General features: G+C 40.1%; 2 protein-coding genes across 3 annotated transcripts; one reads left to right on the forward strand and one right to left on the reverse strand.

The window, feature by feature from the left end:
• Positions 1–189: 189 nt before the first annotated feature.
• On the forward strand, positions 190–5,074 carry tmub2 (transmembrane and ubiquitin-like domain containing 2). Its single transcript, XM_037791759.1, has 3 exons — positions 190–353; positions 2,530–3,158; positions 4,279–5,074. The coding sequence occupies exons 2-3, from the start codon at positions 2,545–2,547 to the stop codon at positions 4,673–4,675; spliced, it is 1,011 nt and encodes a 336-aa protein (XP_037647687.1). The 5' UTR covers positions 190–353; positions 2,530–2,544; the 3' UTR covers positions 4,676–5,074.
• A 469-nt stretch (positions 5,075–5,543) lies between these two features.
• atxn7l3 (ataxin 7-like 3) lies at positions 5,544–15,204 on the reverse strand. 2 transcript variants are annotated; one of them, XM_037791756.1, is made up of 14 exons: positions 14,997–15,203; positions 13,969–14,011; positions 13,672–13,771; positions 13,444–13,576; positions 13,175–13,346; positions 12,981–13,078; positions 12,845–12,867; positions 12,698–12,743; positions 12,215–12,252; positions 12,032–12,100; positions 11,876–11,919; positions 11,223–11,294; positions 9,741–9,877; positions 5,544–9,652 (listed from the first exon to the last, which is right to left on the reverse strand). In XM_037791756.1, the coding sequence occupies exons 3-14, from the start codon at positions 13,720–13,722 to the stop codon at positions 9,441–9,443; spliced, it is 1,095 nt and encodes a 364-aa protein (XP_037647684.1). In that variant the 5' UTR covers positions 13,723–13,771; positions 13,969–14,011; positions 14,997–15,203; the 3' UTR covers positions 5,544–9,440. The 2 variants fall into 2 exon arrangements, with proteins under 2 accessions (XP_037647684.1, XP_037647686.1); XM_037791758.1 differs by lacking the exon at positions 11,223–11,294 and having other exon boundaries at positions 14,997–15,204.
• Between the last annotated feature and the right edge of the window lie 566 nt (positions 15,205–15,770).

Genomic DNA, 15,770 nt, shown 5'->3' on the forward strand with positions numbered 1-15,770 from the left:
ACTTTGGCCCTCACTGCATTATACTTATATACTATATACTTAGACTATAAACTGTGTTACCTTCAGCATAATGCTCAAATGTTTTGAGGCTCCAGACAGATTTTCTTTTTTGTTTTTTTTGCCTAAAATGTGTCTTTAGATAGTAAAGGTTGCTGACCTCTAGTGTAGATAGATGTGTGAGCAGGAGGAGCAACAGGCGTGTCCCGTCTCCAAAACAAGCGCTCCCGTGCCGCCGGCCGCTGACGTCACTCCGCCTCTCTCTGTGTTTATGATGTGGTTTTTAAGGAGCAGCTGCTAACTAGCTAGCATTGAGCCTCGTCTTCAAACATGCTCTGATTTATACACCCGGGCAGGTAAGATCTGTTAAATACCAACACAACAACAGACCCACAGACGTTCACACGACCTCTAGGTTCACTTTGAGAACTATTAAAACTAAACGGAGTCGTAAAACAGCCGAAGGTCGTTTTTGTTTTTCAAGCTAGCAAGGAAAGGCTAGCTAGCTAACGAGCTAACTTAGCTCGCTAACTATAGCAGCATTACCTGCAGCTCAACAAGTCAGCCTCACAGGAGATCAGGTTACATAACAGCACATGTTTTAGATGTCTGAATGTGGAGTTTAATGAGTGACGTGGCAGAGGACATCAGTGTTGACACGTCTTTGAACAGCTGGGTGTTGTTTGGACATACTGTAGCTTCACAGATACAACAAACAGCTGTTGACCAGAGACCTGAGAGCTGCTGCTGTTGACTATCTTTCATCCTATATATGACTTTTACACATGGTAACACCTCTTTACAGGATTATTCATCTGCCAGCCTGTAATCAGAACATGTATATGTAGCTACTGAGCTATAACATACTGTCTTTATAGTGTTATTGTATAGAAACCAGAGTAAGTAGCAGGGGCTCAATACAATTTGATGTATTTTTACTTAATGCAAGAGCTATAATTTAATGTTTTTACATTGTGATATTGTTACTCCAACTCAAACAAAAGATGTGAATACTTCTCCAGCCTCCATAAAGATAAATCACAGACTTAATATACAGAATGTATCTTGGATATAATGTTGTGTGCAGATAGAAAACATATTTCTATTGTACTGAATAGGCAGCATTGGAGGAAGTATTCTGATTCTTTACTTTAGTAAAAAGTACTAATACCACACTGAAAATACTGTTACAAAACATGTATAGGTAGCTACTGAGCTATAAAATACTGTCTTTATAGTGTTATTATATAGAAACCAGAGTAATGGGTGTCTTGTAAAGGTAGTTTTGAGTGGATGCGGAGGGGCTCAATACAACTTTATCATTGCTGCCAGGTCAGAGCTTTTTTTAAGATTAGGATGGTTTCATTTTCATTTCCACACCAAAAATAGAAACTAAAGTTTTTCTACTGTCATCATATAGGCCATGGATGACATCATCTCTCTTCTGGCATTATGTATATGTAATCTTATATCATGACATTATGTGGAGGTGAAACATTAGTCGATTAATGAACTCCCAGACAATGAATCCCTACCATTTTGATAACTGATTAATAAATAGCAGTAATTTCCTAGTGTTGGTTGGACAAAACAGGTCACCTTGGGCCTTTTTTTTTTTTACTGTATTCTGACAATTTATAGATTATTTTAAAAGATAATTGGAAGATTATTCATTTAATGAAATAAATTATTAGTTGCAGCCCTAATATGATATCATGCTGTAGTAAAATCCAATTGAGAAACTGTTTGTAGATAAAAAATAATAAGCAAATGGAGAATGTCAGTTTTTTGGTGAATCAAGGTACTTTGCCACACTTATGATTATGTTTATTGATTAATTGCCCACAATGGCCAAATACAACTAGAGATAATAACTAAGGGCTGTCCCCTCTTAGTCGATTAGTCGACTAAATGGTTGTTTTGGTTTTAGTTGACTTAGATTTCTTTAGGTGATTAGTCGTTTTTAATGCTTTTCATGCTGAATGACTTATTTCAAAGAAACTTACGAGCACATCTCTGGTAAACACAAGATTTAAAGTGGTGCTTTTGTGTGATTCTTTGTGGTATAAACTCAGTTTTACAGATCTGTTGATTGAATGTGTTAGTCAACAAAGAATTTCTGTGGTCGAAGACAGCCCTAATATTAATAAATGGTAATGCAAAATATCCGTTGGTTGACGTATTTATATCAAGTCACGATATACAACATTATATCTCACAACATTATATATCTCCCAACCTCACTGTGTTGTTAGTGTGGAAAAAAGTGCTGTTTTTTTAGTGAAGTTTTAATTTAAATAACTAGACAACTATATGTCACTATTTGTGAAAATAACTCATGTTCATAGAGGTTATTATATGCAAAACCAGATTATATTCCCATACATTCAAATTGAGTTTGTTTAGATATTCACATCATGTGAGAGAATAGTACATGTTGGATTAGACTGTGTTTGATTTTGCTTAGTTGCTGCACAGATTAATGATCTGGGGCTGTATAAATAACCTTGTTGTGTTGTGTCTTGTCCTCAGGTTTGAAGGACAGAGATGGCAGTGTGTGCACTGACCATGCTGGATGGGATGGAGACTGAGGTAACGGCAGCAGGTGGCGTGTTGCTCCTGGTCCTGGCCCTCGTCTTCGCTTGGCTCTCGACTCACGTGGCCGACCGGGGAGACCACATACTGGGCACCATCCTCACCGTGGGCGCTCACGCCTCTCTGATCGGACTGGGAGGCCACGACAGCTACAGCGGAGGGTCTCCCGGCGCTGACGCCCCGGAGCAGCAGGCTCCTCAGCCTTCTCAGGAGAACAAGCCGGACGACGGCGAGCCGGGGCCTGAGAGAGGAGAGGGCGAGGGGACTGGGGAGGGAGCTGAGGGGCTTAGGACTGATCTCCTGCTGGACATACAGAGCAAACAACCACAGGCTGGAAGACTGCATACTTCAGATGAGGAGGAGGATGATGAGGAGGATGACGATGAGATGGAGCTGGAGGAGGAAGATAAAAAGATTATAAAGCATATCCCAGTGTTGTCCAGCACCATCTCCACCCCCATCACCACCACTACTGCCACTTCCATCTCTGTCCGTCTGAAGTATTTAAATGACACGGAGGAGGTAGCTGTTGTAGAACCACAGGATACTGTGGGAGTACTGAAAAGGTAAACAACCCCAAACATCCACCTTCAAGCATACATTGTGAAAGGAATAGTTTTATATTTTGGGAAATATTCTTTGCATATTAGGACAGATACCACATTCATGTCTGTATGATAAATATGAAGCTATAGCCAGTGGTTGGTTAGCTTAGCTTAGCATAAGGACTGGAAACAGATAGTGAAAACTTGCCTGGCTCTTCCAATTACATGTGATGTCTAGGTGTAAAAACGGCACGTTGTGGTTTTACGAGAGGTTACGTGTGGGACTATTGGTGCCTTCAAATGAAACTCGTGATCTCATGTTTACAACATGGGAAGTCGTGTTCACGATATGCGTGGCGTTCAAGTGGTTAAGTCGTGAGAAGACCGCTGCTAAGCAACGGCAATATTAACGTTACTGTCGGCGTCTAGAAGCCATAGAGGCTAACAGTTTAGCAAGTGGAGGAAAAAGATGAGGCCTTCATGGATATCAACATTTTCCTCAGACATATTATAAAATCACAAAGAAAAACAATATACGACCAAAATTACAATATATTAACTTATTATGCGCCAAAAAATGAACTTGAACCACAGCCTCCGCCATTTCTGATATCAATACGTCAAAACTCGTGAACTTTCAGAAACTTTCCATTTAAGAGGTCATGAATACCACAAGAGGGGGGCGTTCATATGGGCTCTTCTCGTGAACACGGTAAACACGACCCCATGAAGGCACCATATTTCTTGGCCTCGTCGTCACTGTGAGGTTGCCAGGCGACTAGCAGAGACTCCAGGAAGTCCAAGAAATATTCAAGCATGTCGTTTTTGCACTTTGGTTTTTGTCAAATTGAACAAACAATACGTCACGTGTTAATTAGTGAGCTTTAGAGTTGCTGAGATGAGGTAACAAAATCCGCCTACCAATTTTTGTTATCTTTGGACGGAGCCTGGCAAACTGTTCCCCCCTGCATCCAGTCTTTATGTTAAGCTAAGCTAACCAGCAGCTGGCTGAAGCTCCATATTTATATACAGACAAGAATTGTATTGTTCTTCTCATCTAACTCTGAAAGAACACAAATAAGCCTATTTCACAAAAATGCTGTATTATTAACAACTCTTCTTTCTCCCTCTTCCTCTCCAGTAAATACTTCTCAGGTCGGGAGCATCAAATAAAACTCATCTACCGGGGCCAGTTGCTGCAGGATCCCAAGAAGACTCTGTTTTCCCTAAACGTCACACACAACAGCGTGATCCACTGCCACATCTCCCAGGCCTTGCACGAGGATGATACCCCAGAGGAAGGGGCTCAGTCCGGGGCCGGAGCAGGAGTCGGGTCTGGGTCCTCCGGAGGGTTCAGGGCCGCCGGCGTGGCCATCAGCACCAGCAGCCTGGTGGTGCCCGTGTTCGTGGTGATACTGGCCGTGGTGTGGTACTTCCGCATCAACTACAGGCAGTTCTTCACCGCCCCTGCGACCATCTCCCTGGTGGGAGTCACTGTGTTCTTCAGCTTTCTGATATTTGGGATGCACAGCCGCTGAAAAGGCAGAGAGACGGCACACACTTACAGCTGGATGTTGTCAGGTGAAATAAAAATAACTACAGCTGTGGGCGACGTCTGGAGAGACTAATCAAAACGGGGCTCGGTGCAGATGCCACAGCTGATTGGAGCGTGTGTGTGTGTGTGTGGATGGCTGGGTGAGCCTGTATGTGCATGCACCAAGACAAAACAACAGATGAGTGATTGTACAGTATATGTGGAATAAATAATAATCTGCAGTGAGTGAAGTTCAGCAAAACTGAACCGTACTTTAGCTCCTCTCCAAACATGACTTAGTGGTTCACACCATGTTTAAACACTCTGGCTTTATCTCGTCCGCTCTTTTATTGTTGCTTTCATGTTTGTCTTTTTTTTTTTTTTTAGGCCACTGTTTGTGTTTAAAAAGAAAAAAAGAAGTAAAATTAACTGATAGATGCAAGAGTCTAAAATCTGTTGGAACCACTCACTGTTGTGCTGTGTGTGCCAGTTTAACTACCATTATTTTGTGTTATTTGAAGGCTCTGTGTAAGCGAATATGGTTGTACTGTACAGCTGCCTCAGTGCTAGGAATGAAAAGATATTTTTGTTGCTCAACAACTGTTGCTAAGTAGACATAGGCTAATTTAAAATAATCAATAGACATGAAAATAGACACTTTTTTGAGAAGATATTGTAAATATATTGTGTATTTTCTGTAAATAAAATGATAGAATGAATCAGATGAACCTGCATCTGGCACTTACAGATTTGGAGTGGGACGTTGAACCCTCCTGATTATGCTGGACTGCTCTGGCTTCAGTGATGTCTCAAATTAAAGCATTTCAAACCAAACCCCGTTTCTGTTTGTAGCCTGAAGAAGTTAGCCTCTGGGCAGCATTTATGTTTATTTCTATATAAAACACCAGTATGCATGGCAGTGAAGAAAAAAATAATTACATTATGATCATATACAACATGTCATTCAACACATGCACAGATTTGTGCTTGTGCATGAGAAATATTGGAAAGTCACAATGTTGCGTTTCGTTGTTATTGCACTCGTACTGCACACAGATACACAAAGAGAACATCAGCTGTTAGCTTCATCAGCGAAAAGTGGCTTTAAGAATCTAAATCACACCTATACCAAAGTATCTCAATAACAGGTCATTTATCTTTAGTGCACATCACAAGACGTTACTGAGAAAAAAATTCAAAAGGGCACGGTCAGTTACCACAGACCTTCACAGAAACAGATGTGAAGGTGTTAACCGCACTGGAAAATAAATAAGGCTTTTACACATCGTCACTTCATGAGACAAACAACTGAATGCACTTCACTTTAGGGACTGTACGGAAATTATTCGGGCTCTGTGGGGGATTGAATCTTATATTTAGTTGCCCATTACTTATATTTTCTTTGAACCCTCCCCTTGATTTAAACACCCTTTCAGCCACCAAGTGAGTGAATCGGGCTCAGACTCTGTCAGACTCTGTGGTTGAAAAACGGCCTATTGGTCCTACTAGACAGTTAAAGTTGATGAGGAAGATAATGCCTTGATACAGAGATATATGACCCCATGGCACATATTATTTTAATGTTTTACTATAAATCTATCAAGGGAAGAATGAAATATAATATAATCTGGGATTAGAAAAAGTCAGAAGACCCTTTCCTCTTCTCCCAAAAAAGACAATAATTCATAAGGGTCAGTTTATGCTTGAAAAGAACCAATTCATACGATGTGTTGTCCCCATGGCTGAGTGGTGACATTCGAAGGCCGAGTGAAAAGCTGCCCATCTGATACGGTGGTTACAAGCGACACAGCAACAGGCTACAAGTCATTGTCAATGGACGCCAGTGAAATGAAGCTACAAACTGATGTGGTGAAGCGTCAACTAATCGTGTTTTTAACTACGTCAATGAGCGCTTGAGCAACACTTCAACGGTGACTCAGCGACTATGTAGCTGGCCCACTTTGGCCATTTTGTTGCTTTTGTCGCTCGTAGTGTGAGCAGAACTACAGAGAGGGTCGAGATGCGATTTCGCTTAAATATAGAGCTGACGAAGGACATTTCAGTCTCTCCTGGAAGGCATTCATAGTGTTACCCTTGGTCATTCCCATAAAAAGTGACAGAAATAGTTGAAAGAATAATTTTAAAAAAGAGTGCTTGAGAGAGGGAAGACGTCACCTCCGCACAGCTGACCAATCACAGCAGGACTGTCAGACTGTCGGTTTCAGGAAGTTACAGAAATTCGGTTAAGGTGGTGGTGGGGTGTTATTCCGAAGCTATTCGACCTATACCTCCTCTACCCCATAATCATTTCCATACAGTCCCTAAGTTTAACAGCGATGATGTCCTGATATGTACAAACAAAACACGTCATCCTTGTACTCAACTCTGCACTTCTGACTCTACAATGTGAAACTGTAAAGTCTTTGGGTTTGAAAAGAAGAAAAACAAATAAAAAAGCTTTTCTAAGACATAAATTGTGAAAAGCTGCAAATACAAGATTACTACCTCTAAAGCATGTAATATAGGTTACGACTTTTACATAAGACATTATAGAGGTTACAGACTTGTGAATGACAAGCAGAAGTGCAACACTCATCTACTGACTGGGGTCTAGAAGCAGAAACTAAGAGGAAATACACAAAACAAGTTTAGTACCGAGGAAAGAAAGTTACGTTGGATTCATGATTACTTTGTACTGTACATGTGCCCCAAAAGCCTACTGGCTCATCAAATATCAAAATCTGCATTTACACACGAATAATATACACACCACTTTATAAGCAGTGACAAATAAAAACTTAAATAGATTGTTGATGTAAACAAAACAAGTTAAATATTTTAAATGCCGCACACACGTTCACGAGAAATATCACATTCTAGGATGCATAGTTTTATGAAAATAGAAATTATTACATACATTCTCTCTATTACCACACATAAACACACTACGCGAAAAAAGTGACACTGAATGCAAGTCAGCATACAGACGCACTCACAAACACACACACACAACTGTGCAATACAACGCTAGAATTAAAAAGCCACCGATGAGTACTCCAGTATACGCGTGTCGAGTGTTGAATTAAAAGCAGTTGAAGTCCACACGTCTCCTCAAAACTGAGTGAAATGAACACAGAGTCTAAAAAAGAGGGACAGGTCACAGGATCAGCAACAATAACAGAGCACCTGAAGGTTTGAGAAAGCCAAATTAAAGACTGTTCATGCTTTGAGGAAAAGTTTGAGGGCAACAAAAAGATTTTTCTGACTGAATATAGCAAATAAAAGGTCAGTTTAAGAAAAAAGGGGCCATCAGGAATTTAGATGTTAAGGAACATTTTGTACTAAAATCCAGAAAAGAGTGGTTTACTGTGTGTTTTAATACCCATACTGCCATACTATTTAGAATGAAAGGATTTAGAATGTCCCAATACATAGTATGTCAAAAATACCAGGATGTCCTACTACATCCGGTCATATTTTTGCAGTATGCAAGCCAGCATGATTTTCTGGCTATTCTGACCCACAATCTTCTGCACAGCGGAGTCCCTAGTGACGTATCTATGAAATAAACAAGAGAGAGAGAGCAGACAGATGACAGCTCACTGACAGAATCCGCAATGACAGACAGTGCATTCAAGTGGAAGTAGGCTACTAACGTTACATATTATTGAGACTTGTGTGTATAATGTTAATTCATACATTAATAAAGGCTGCGTTCTAAATTGCATACTTTTTGTTTTTACTTAAAATGTTGTGCTACGGCGTGCAACAGATATACAGTGTAACAGTACGTACTTTGTTAGGGAAGCTGCAGTATGTACTTAAAAGTTAAAAATAAAAAGCATGTGATTTGGAACGCAGCCAAAGAGTATAGAAGCAAAGAGACTAAACGCCAGTGTTTTGGTTTTTTTCAACAGCCGCTGTCGCCATTTTGGACTGAAAATACTTTCAAAACAGGCCATTTCAGTAGAATATGACAATAGAACAGAAATCATTTTGTTTTACTTTTGTACGGCACTTTGTAGGGCGGACGTTTCACTGGTGTCCGGTAGTTGCTTTCAGTCCAAAATGGCGGAAACATAGCTTTAATTACTTCTGTTAACGATGGCCGTGTAACATTGAGGTGTTTCAGTAAACCCTGTCAGTGAGCAAGAGTACACAGTGGCAGGGCTGTGAAATTAGGAAAGCTAAATGGAGTGCAGCCCTTAATCATATTATTAATTGCACCTGTGGTTTTCCTGCTATGTCACGTCAAAATGCCTGCAACGAAAAAGACCTTTTTAAGGTTTCAGGAGTATAAAAGTGATGTAATATAGTTTCCCCCCCCACCCTTAAAATAAATAAATTATATTCCTATTATATTGTACAACTCAGTTGTAATTTGTAAATTGTAAAAGAATATCTTACCTTTAGCCATATAGTGCAACAGCGTAAACTGAAATTCCTGCCTGGATACGATGATATATGGTGACTTTATCGGCATATAAGACACCCTTTCTAATCCACAGGGTTAAACACTAGGTAAAGTCTTCTTTAAGGTGGCTTTTTTCCAATAAGTTCCTGCTGATACTCTGCTAAGTCTCTGTGACTCTTAACCACAATTTATTTTTAACACTGTGTTCATACTACGGACGGAAATGTGTTCATTAAAGTGACTTACTTGTCAAGGCTGAATGAATAAGAAGTCAAGTTGTGTCTCGTCCTGTTCAAGGCCTGTAAATGTAGGTATGAACGGAGGGACTTACTAGAGTAGGCGAGAGCTGCTATGACTAGTTTATGTCATCATAGATACTGGAAATAGAAGGTGCTGAGAGTTTGGGCCTCTTTTTTTTGGTCGATAAGCTGATATTACTCTGAGAGCTGCTGCTGCTGCTGCCTCCAGTCAGATTTCCTCCTACTACTCCTCCTAATCCTCCACTATTCAAACCAAGAGACGTCCTCTTCTTTTTCTTGGGCCTCCTTGAATCTGAATGGTTGGTGCCTGTGAGGAGGACAGAAAATGTATCCATCAGCTGTCTTTACGTGTTATCAAACTATTCCTCTCAGTGTAACGCATGTTACTTCCTTACTGGCTTTAGATGAGGCGGAGTCAGCGGGTGAGATGTCCGGGGAGTCTTCCCACTGCAGGCGGCTCATCAGCGTCTGTCCATCTGGAATGTCAAAGCTGTCGCTCTCCACCACAGCGTCTACATCGGGCAGCGACGGCCTGTCACATGAAACCCAGACAGAGATACTGACTGGTTAAACTGGTGAGGACAAAACAATTTGTCAACATAAATACACAGGCTTTATTTTTTGTGATAAACTAGAGAGCCCCGTTATTGTAACTTTACACTTTAAACCAAAATTTCAACCACATGATAACCTAAAATGATGACTGAATATTGATCAACATTTTCTAAAGCTTAAAATATGATGGGGGGTTTGTGGTTGAAAGTTTCATGCATGGGAGGCATAACATTGCCAGCACGAATTCTGCAGGTACCACCCCAGAGTTTGGTGAATCATGTGTCACATGCTGAGTGGCACAGGTGCTCCTCCACTGAGACCCCATACAGGCCAGGAAAAAAAAAAACCTGGTGGTAATGCATGACCTTTTTTAATGATAAAAGGTCACCAGCTGCAGCTTCTGTTAAGGGGAGACACTACAGGTGAATAAGGTAATAAATTAAGTAATAGATATCGCCATGAAACTTCCCCAGTTGATTACTTACATTCAGGCAATTACTACAAGTTTTCAAAATTAGTTTAATTTTGTCTATTAGAGTCAAAAGGTTTTGATATCTCTTTTTATCACTCCATAAATCAGAAAATACTGTCATTAGCCATAAAAAAAAAAAAAATGTTACCATCTTTTTAGAATTTTTTTTTTTCTATAAATCAGGCTATGAATGATATATGAACAAACCCCTCTGTAAAAACCTTCAGAATATAGACGGGAATGTAACTCGAGAGTTTGGTGTATGAAAGTGCTACTGAAGTGGAGATTTCGGGCTCAGAGTCTGAGGAAAATGGGATCATTTTGAGAAAATGGCCTTTAAAAAGATATGTATAGTGAAATTCCATACATTTTGTAAGACACTACAGGTGAATAGGGTAAACAAAATTTAACTAATAGATATTACCATGGAACTTCCACTGTTGTTTACTTACATTAAGACAATTATTTCTTATACTACAAGTTTTCTGAAAATCTATGTTTAAATGTGCAAATGAGGCATTATCTAAATGGTAACAAAGTAGTAAAATAAACAGCTCAATGTGTGTTTTAGATGTTTTCTTTGTGCTTGTCTGAAAGAAGACATTTGACCAGTGCATGAAAGACAATGTTTTTGCCGGTATTTCCCCTTAACACTTCTGTTAGAGGACAGTCACAACTCTGCCTTTGTCAAAGAGCTGTCACTTATAGAAAAAGGCACCCGTGTACCAGAGTGTTCACAACACTGACCAGCAGCATCAGCAAACACCTGTACCATGAGGGTCACAACACTCATTCAAACATGACTTTTGTTAAGCACACTTGTGGGAAAGGTGGGGGTACGGACACTCACGCAGACGGCCCCAGGAGGAACACCCTGACGGCCCTCCTCTGCTCGTCCGTGTGCTGGGGACATCGCAAAGACCTGGTGGTACACAAGGTGGCATTATACTGACACAGCTTCACGCATCACCCTGCCTGCATGCATACAGCCACAGGGACGGACTGCTGTGGACACAATCGGTGACCAATCGGATGGAGCCGAGCAGCAATGAGGTGTTAAAGGTTATGAAGTGTTAGAGGTTGGTCACGGACAGGGTCCTCCACTTAAAAATATCTCAATCTAGATCTTTGGTGTTTCATTTTTGGGAGTAAAACAAGTCAATCACGGGTCCAGAAAACTTTAAACAATGAAATACAATGAGTTGCCACTTGTGTACCCCTGAGTTAGTCCCAGCATACATGATCATTTTCATGAATACACAGATGAAACTGATCATGTTTCCAGATTTCAACTGCAGCCATGACTTTCAGTTTCTAGTTTTTTAGACAAAGTTTCACAAAGGGGAAAAGATAAAAGACATAAGCGACATAAAGACACTGACCTCTCCCTGAATTTGGATGAAACAACAAGGGGACAATATCAGCATCACAAAAGCAGCTAACCGTTTTCCCAGACCGGAGAAGTTTCATCACTAGTTTATGTGTGGATTATAAAGTAATTACCTGGTACACATCTTCTTGGTGTGCTCAGAGATCACCCCACATTGCTGTAGAAACAAACACAACTTTAATGATCAACATTTGTTTAATTAAAAACAACCGTTTATCCAGAGACATAGAGATCAATATGCCTGGGTGGATTCACGCAGGGCTACGCACCGTTGTTAAAAGGGATCGGACTTCATCAGGGCCTAAAGTTTCATAACTGATGCCGGTATTATAGTTGTACTGAAATGAAAGACAGATCAAGAACCATTATCAATACTTCACACTGACATGCAACACAAGATGGAAAAACTTTGAGGTCTTGGAGGCAACATGAACAAAAGGAAGGTTTGTCACCTTGTAAGGATCTGCACTGACGCTGCTCCCAAGATCACCTGGGAAAAAACATAACTGTTGATCCTCTTATTTATACCACCTGCACCATCATCAAAATTGGACTTCAAGTCACAATCAAGAGAGTTTAAGTTATATACTTGGAAAGTAGCTCGCAGTTAATCAGATATTATTTGCCCCTCCGTTGTAAATAAAAAAAACCTGCAAGAGCTTGATCCATAAAACCCCTGTAAAACCACAAAATTGTCCTTTTTACACTTTGGTTTTGTAGGTTTGCTTGTATGACCTCTCTACGCTGACAGTAGGTGTCCATATTCTACTTCCTGTGACTGAGGAAACTGCGTACACAGAGCATCCTGATCTACAAAATGATGCTTAGGATTCAAGACTGCAGAACGGACCAGGTCCAGGTTCAGACCAGAATCATTTTAAATATTTACACCACATTCAGAAAGGTGCATCAACCAAAACACCTGATAGACTCACCATTTTTATGTTTTAGAGATTTGGATCTTCTTGGGGAATTTTGATTCTGCACAAAGAAAATCATTCAGATTAGATTAACCTCTTCATACACATTAAAACATACATCATTTTACTCTAATATCGTCTGCAAAAAGGGCAAACAAATACCTTATCTGCCTTTCTCTTCTTGGCTGTAACATGGAAATAAGAAGTTTGTATATTATGTGGAAGCAACATGAAGTTTGACTTCATTATTCTCTCAGCACAGTGGAAATTAAAGTTAAACCGTATTTAAAATGCTGACCTTTTTTCTCTGCCCCATACGACCAGTCGTTATCATTGAGGTCATCGTTGTCTTCCTGATCACTCTCTGATTTGCTCATGTTGTTATTGCTGGCTAGCCTGTTAAAAGGGTAAAACAACAACAATCAAACAATCTGATCATACCCACTTTGGATCAATACAACAATCAGTCCTGAATGACCTTTAGTGACAGACCTGCGGTTGGCGATGCGACTGCTGTTGCGTCCCATGCCGAGACACTTCTCCAAGTGCGGGGCGAAGCGAGAAGCTGCTATCAATCTTTTGCAGTTCGGGCACTCACACTCTTTGTTTTTCCACTGATTGTACACCTGGCCAAATATGTCCACGCCTGGCTGATCCACAATTTCTGGAAGAGTAATAAAAGGCACACACTATAAGGAAACACACCAAAGAAAAATGAGAGGACAACTGGGCCAGAAGAAACTGGAAGACGCGGCACTAACCGAACTCCTTCATGCTCTCTTGGTCCGTTTCATCCAGAAAGAAACTGCCCTGTTTCACAGCACGGTGAACCTCAAAACACAGACCCAAACAGGCATCTTCCACCAGCTCAGAGTAGATGTCATGGACCAAGGCCTATAATAAGATCATTTAAAACCAAATTCAAACTGGGCACCACATAAAAACACAGTTAAAACATTACAACAATAAATTACATTCAATTCACTCACCTCCAGCCTGGTGTTGTCTGGGCCTGACAGGGGCATATCCTCCATTTTCATTTGAAAATCTGTATGGGAAATCTTGATAGCACAGTAATGAGATGCTGACCTGGAGATTTTGAACAAAAAAATCAAACAAACTTACAATCATGAGACAGTCAGCATGGTCAACAGGTAACAGATTAAAAAGAAAGAGAAAGAGAGAGAGAGAGAGAGAGAGAGAGAGAGAGAGAGAGAGAGAGAGAGAGAGACAAATCAAATCTGTCACCAACTATCCAGTTTCTGAAACAAACTTAAAATACTTACTTTTGAAAGAGATGTCGACACTTGCTGCAGATATGTCTTTATTCTGTTGAAGAGAAGAAAATATAAATATATAATCTAATGGATAAGACAAGTATGGTAAAATACTATATTATACTATACTAGCTACATATGTGTCAGATGTTGGGTGTTAACCTATATTTTCTTTAAACACGTTTTTGTGATCTATGTAAATTGCTGCTGAAACACCTCACTTTCCCTTTGAGGATCGATAAAGTCAATCTATCTATCTATCTATCTACCTACTTACCTACCTACCTCTCTATCTATCTATCTATCTTTGCATCTATCTAATAAAACAGCATCACATAGTAACATAATATAGTATGACATAGCACTGTATAATACAGTATGGGATATAAGATATAGTATAAAATGAAATGTAGTAATAGTATAACATAATACATAGTACAGCAATATAAAAACAAGAATATCAAATATGATATAGTATGGTAAAATACTATATTATACTATACTAGCTACATATGTGTCAGATGTTGGGTGTTAAACTACATCTGCAGGAAACATCCATCCCATAAGAAATAGTACAATTTGAGATCAACATGCTAGTGCATTAACACTATGCCCTAGTGCACCAATTGGATACATCACATGTGGTTACATGAAATAAGTATTTTAATAAACATATGTGAGGTCAGGTGTGGTTAACTGAGGTGAACATGCGTCTTTATTGACACTATGAACACCAGCATGACGAGCTAGCATTTCAAACATAACGGCTAACGGAAGAATAACGACCGTTAATGACAGTTAGCTACCGTTAATGACGGTTAGCTACCATTAATGACAGTTAGCTACCGTTAATGACAGTTATCAAACTAAACACTGTTTAACGACATTACTTTAATCACTTTATAGTGTTATAACTTGCTAGCTATCCCTGTTAGCTCGGTTGAGATGACAGAAACACGTTATTGGAGTGAAATACTCGAGTACAATGTGACATTAGTGATGGTACGTTTCTAAATTAAAGAGTAGTTTCCTCTCACCCTGTCATGCCAGAGACTCAGTCTCTGAAGGAGGCAACACCATCATGTCGTATACGTTAATAAGAAGCCTGGTGTTCAGTTACATCCCTCCTTTTACCTCTGGTGAAACTAAACCCTCTCGTTTAAATTGTTTGTTGTCGCAGGTGTTGTTAAATTAACGCTTCCAGCCAGCTTGACACCGAGGAGGCCAAACAGTGGAGCAGATAAACAACAACTACTCACTTCCGGTTTCACCTTCACAATAAAAGCTTTGCTTCAGAGGATGAGCTGTGAAATGTTTAGTGAGTAAAGTCATTACAAATGGCAGAGGATTTAATATCTATTATATTGTATATACTTTTTTTTTCACAGTGTCATTATTGGTTTACTTTGTTATACAAACATCAGCATTATTTTGCAATATATTCAATACAGGATTTACTTTAACAAACATAACATACCCCACACATGGTTCTCAGCAGGAAACCGATGGATTGCCTACTCCGGGTAGGGAATGAGTCCTTACCCCAAGTGAAGGAGTTCAAGTATCTCGGGGTCTTGTTCGCGAGTGAGGGGACGATGGAACGTGAGATTGGTCGGAGAATCGGAGCAGCAGGGGCGGTATTGCATTCGCTTTACCGCACCGTTGTGACGAAAAGAGAGCTGAGCCGGAAGGCAAAGCTCTCGATCTACCGTTCAATCTTCGTTCCTACTCTCACCTATGGTCATGAGGGTTGGGTCATGACCAAAAGAACGAGGTCGCGGGTGCAAGCGGCCGAAATGGGTTTCCTCAGG

This window comes from Sebastes umbrosus, chromosome 14 (assembly GCF_015220745.1).
Source record: "Sebastes umbrosus isolate fSebUmb1 chromosome 14, fSebUmb1.pri, whole genome shotgun sequence".
NCBI classification, from domain to species: Eukaryota; Metazoa; Chordata; class Actinopteri; order Perciformes; family Sebastidae; genus Sebastes; species Sebastes umbrosus.

Coding starts and splice junctions, on each gene's coding strand:
- tmub2 (XM_037791759.1), top strand. CDS start 2,545: ATGGCAGTGTGTGCACTGACCATGCTGGATGGGATGGAGACTGAGGTA. Junction 3,159..4,278: donor ACTGTGGGAGTACTGAAAAG/GTAAACAACCCC, acceptor CTTCCTCTCCAG/TAAATACTTCTCAGGTCGGG.
- atxn7l3 (XM_037791756.1), bottom strand. CDS start 13,722: ATGAAAATGGAGGATATGCCCCTGTCAGGCCCAGACAACACCAGGCTG. Junction 13,347..13,443: donor AGAGAGCATGAAGGAGTTCG/GTTAGTGCCGCG, acceptor TTACTCTTCCAG/AAATTGTGGATCAGCCAGGC. Junction 9,878..11,222: donor TTCCTCCTGGGGCCGTCTGC/GTGAGTGTCCGT, acceptor TTCATGTGACAG/GCCGTCGCTGCCCGATGTAG.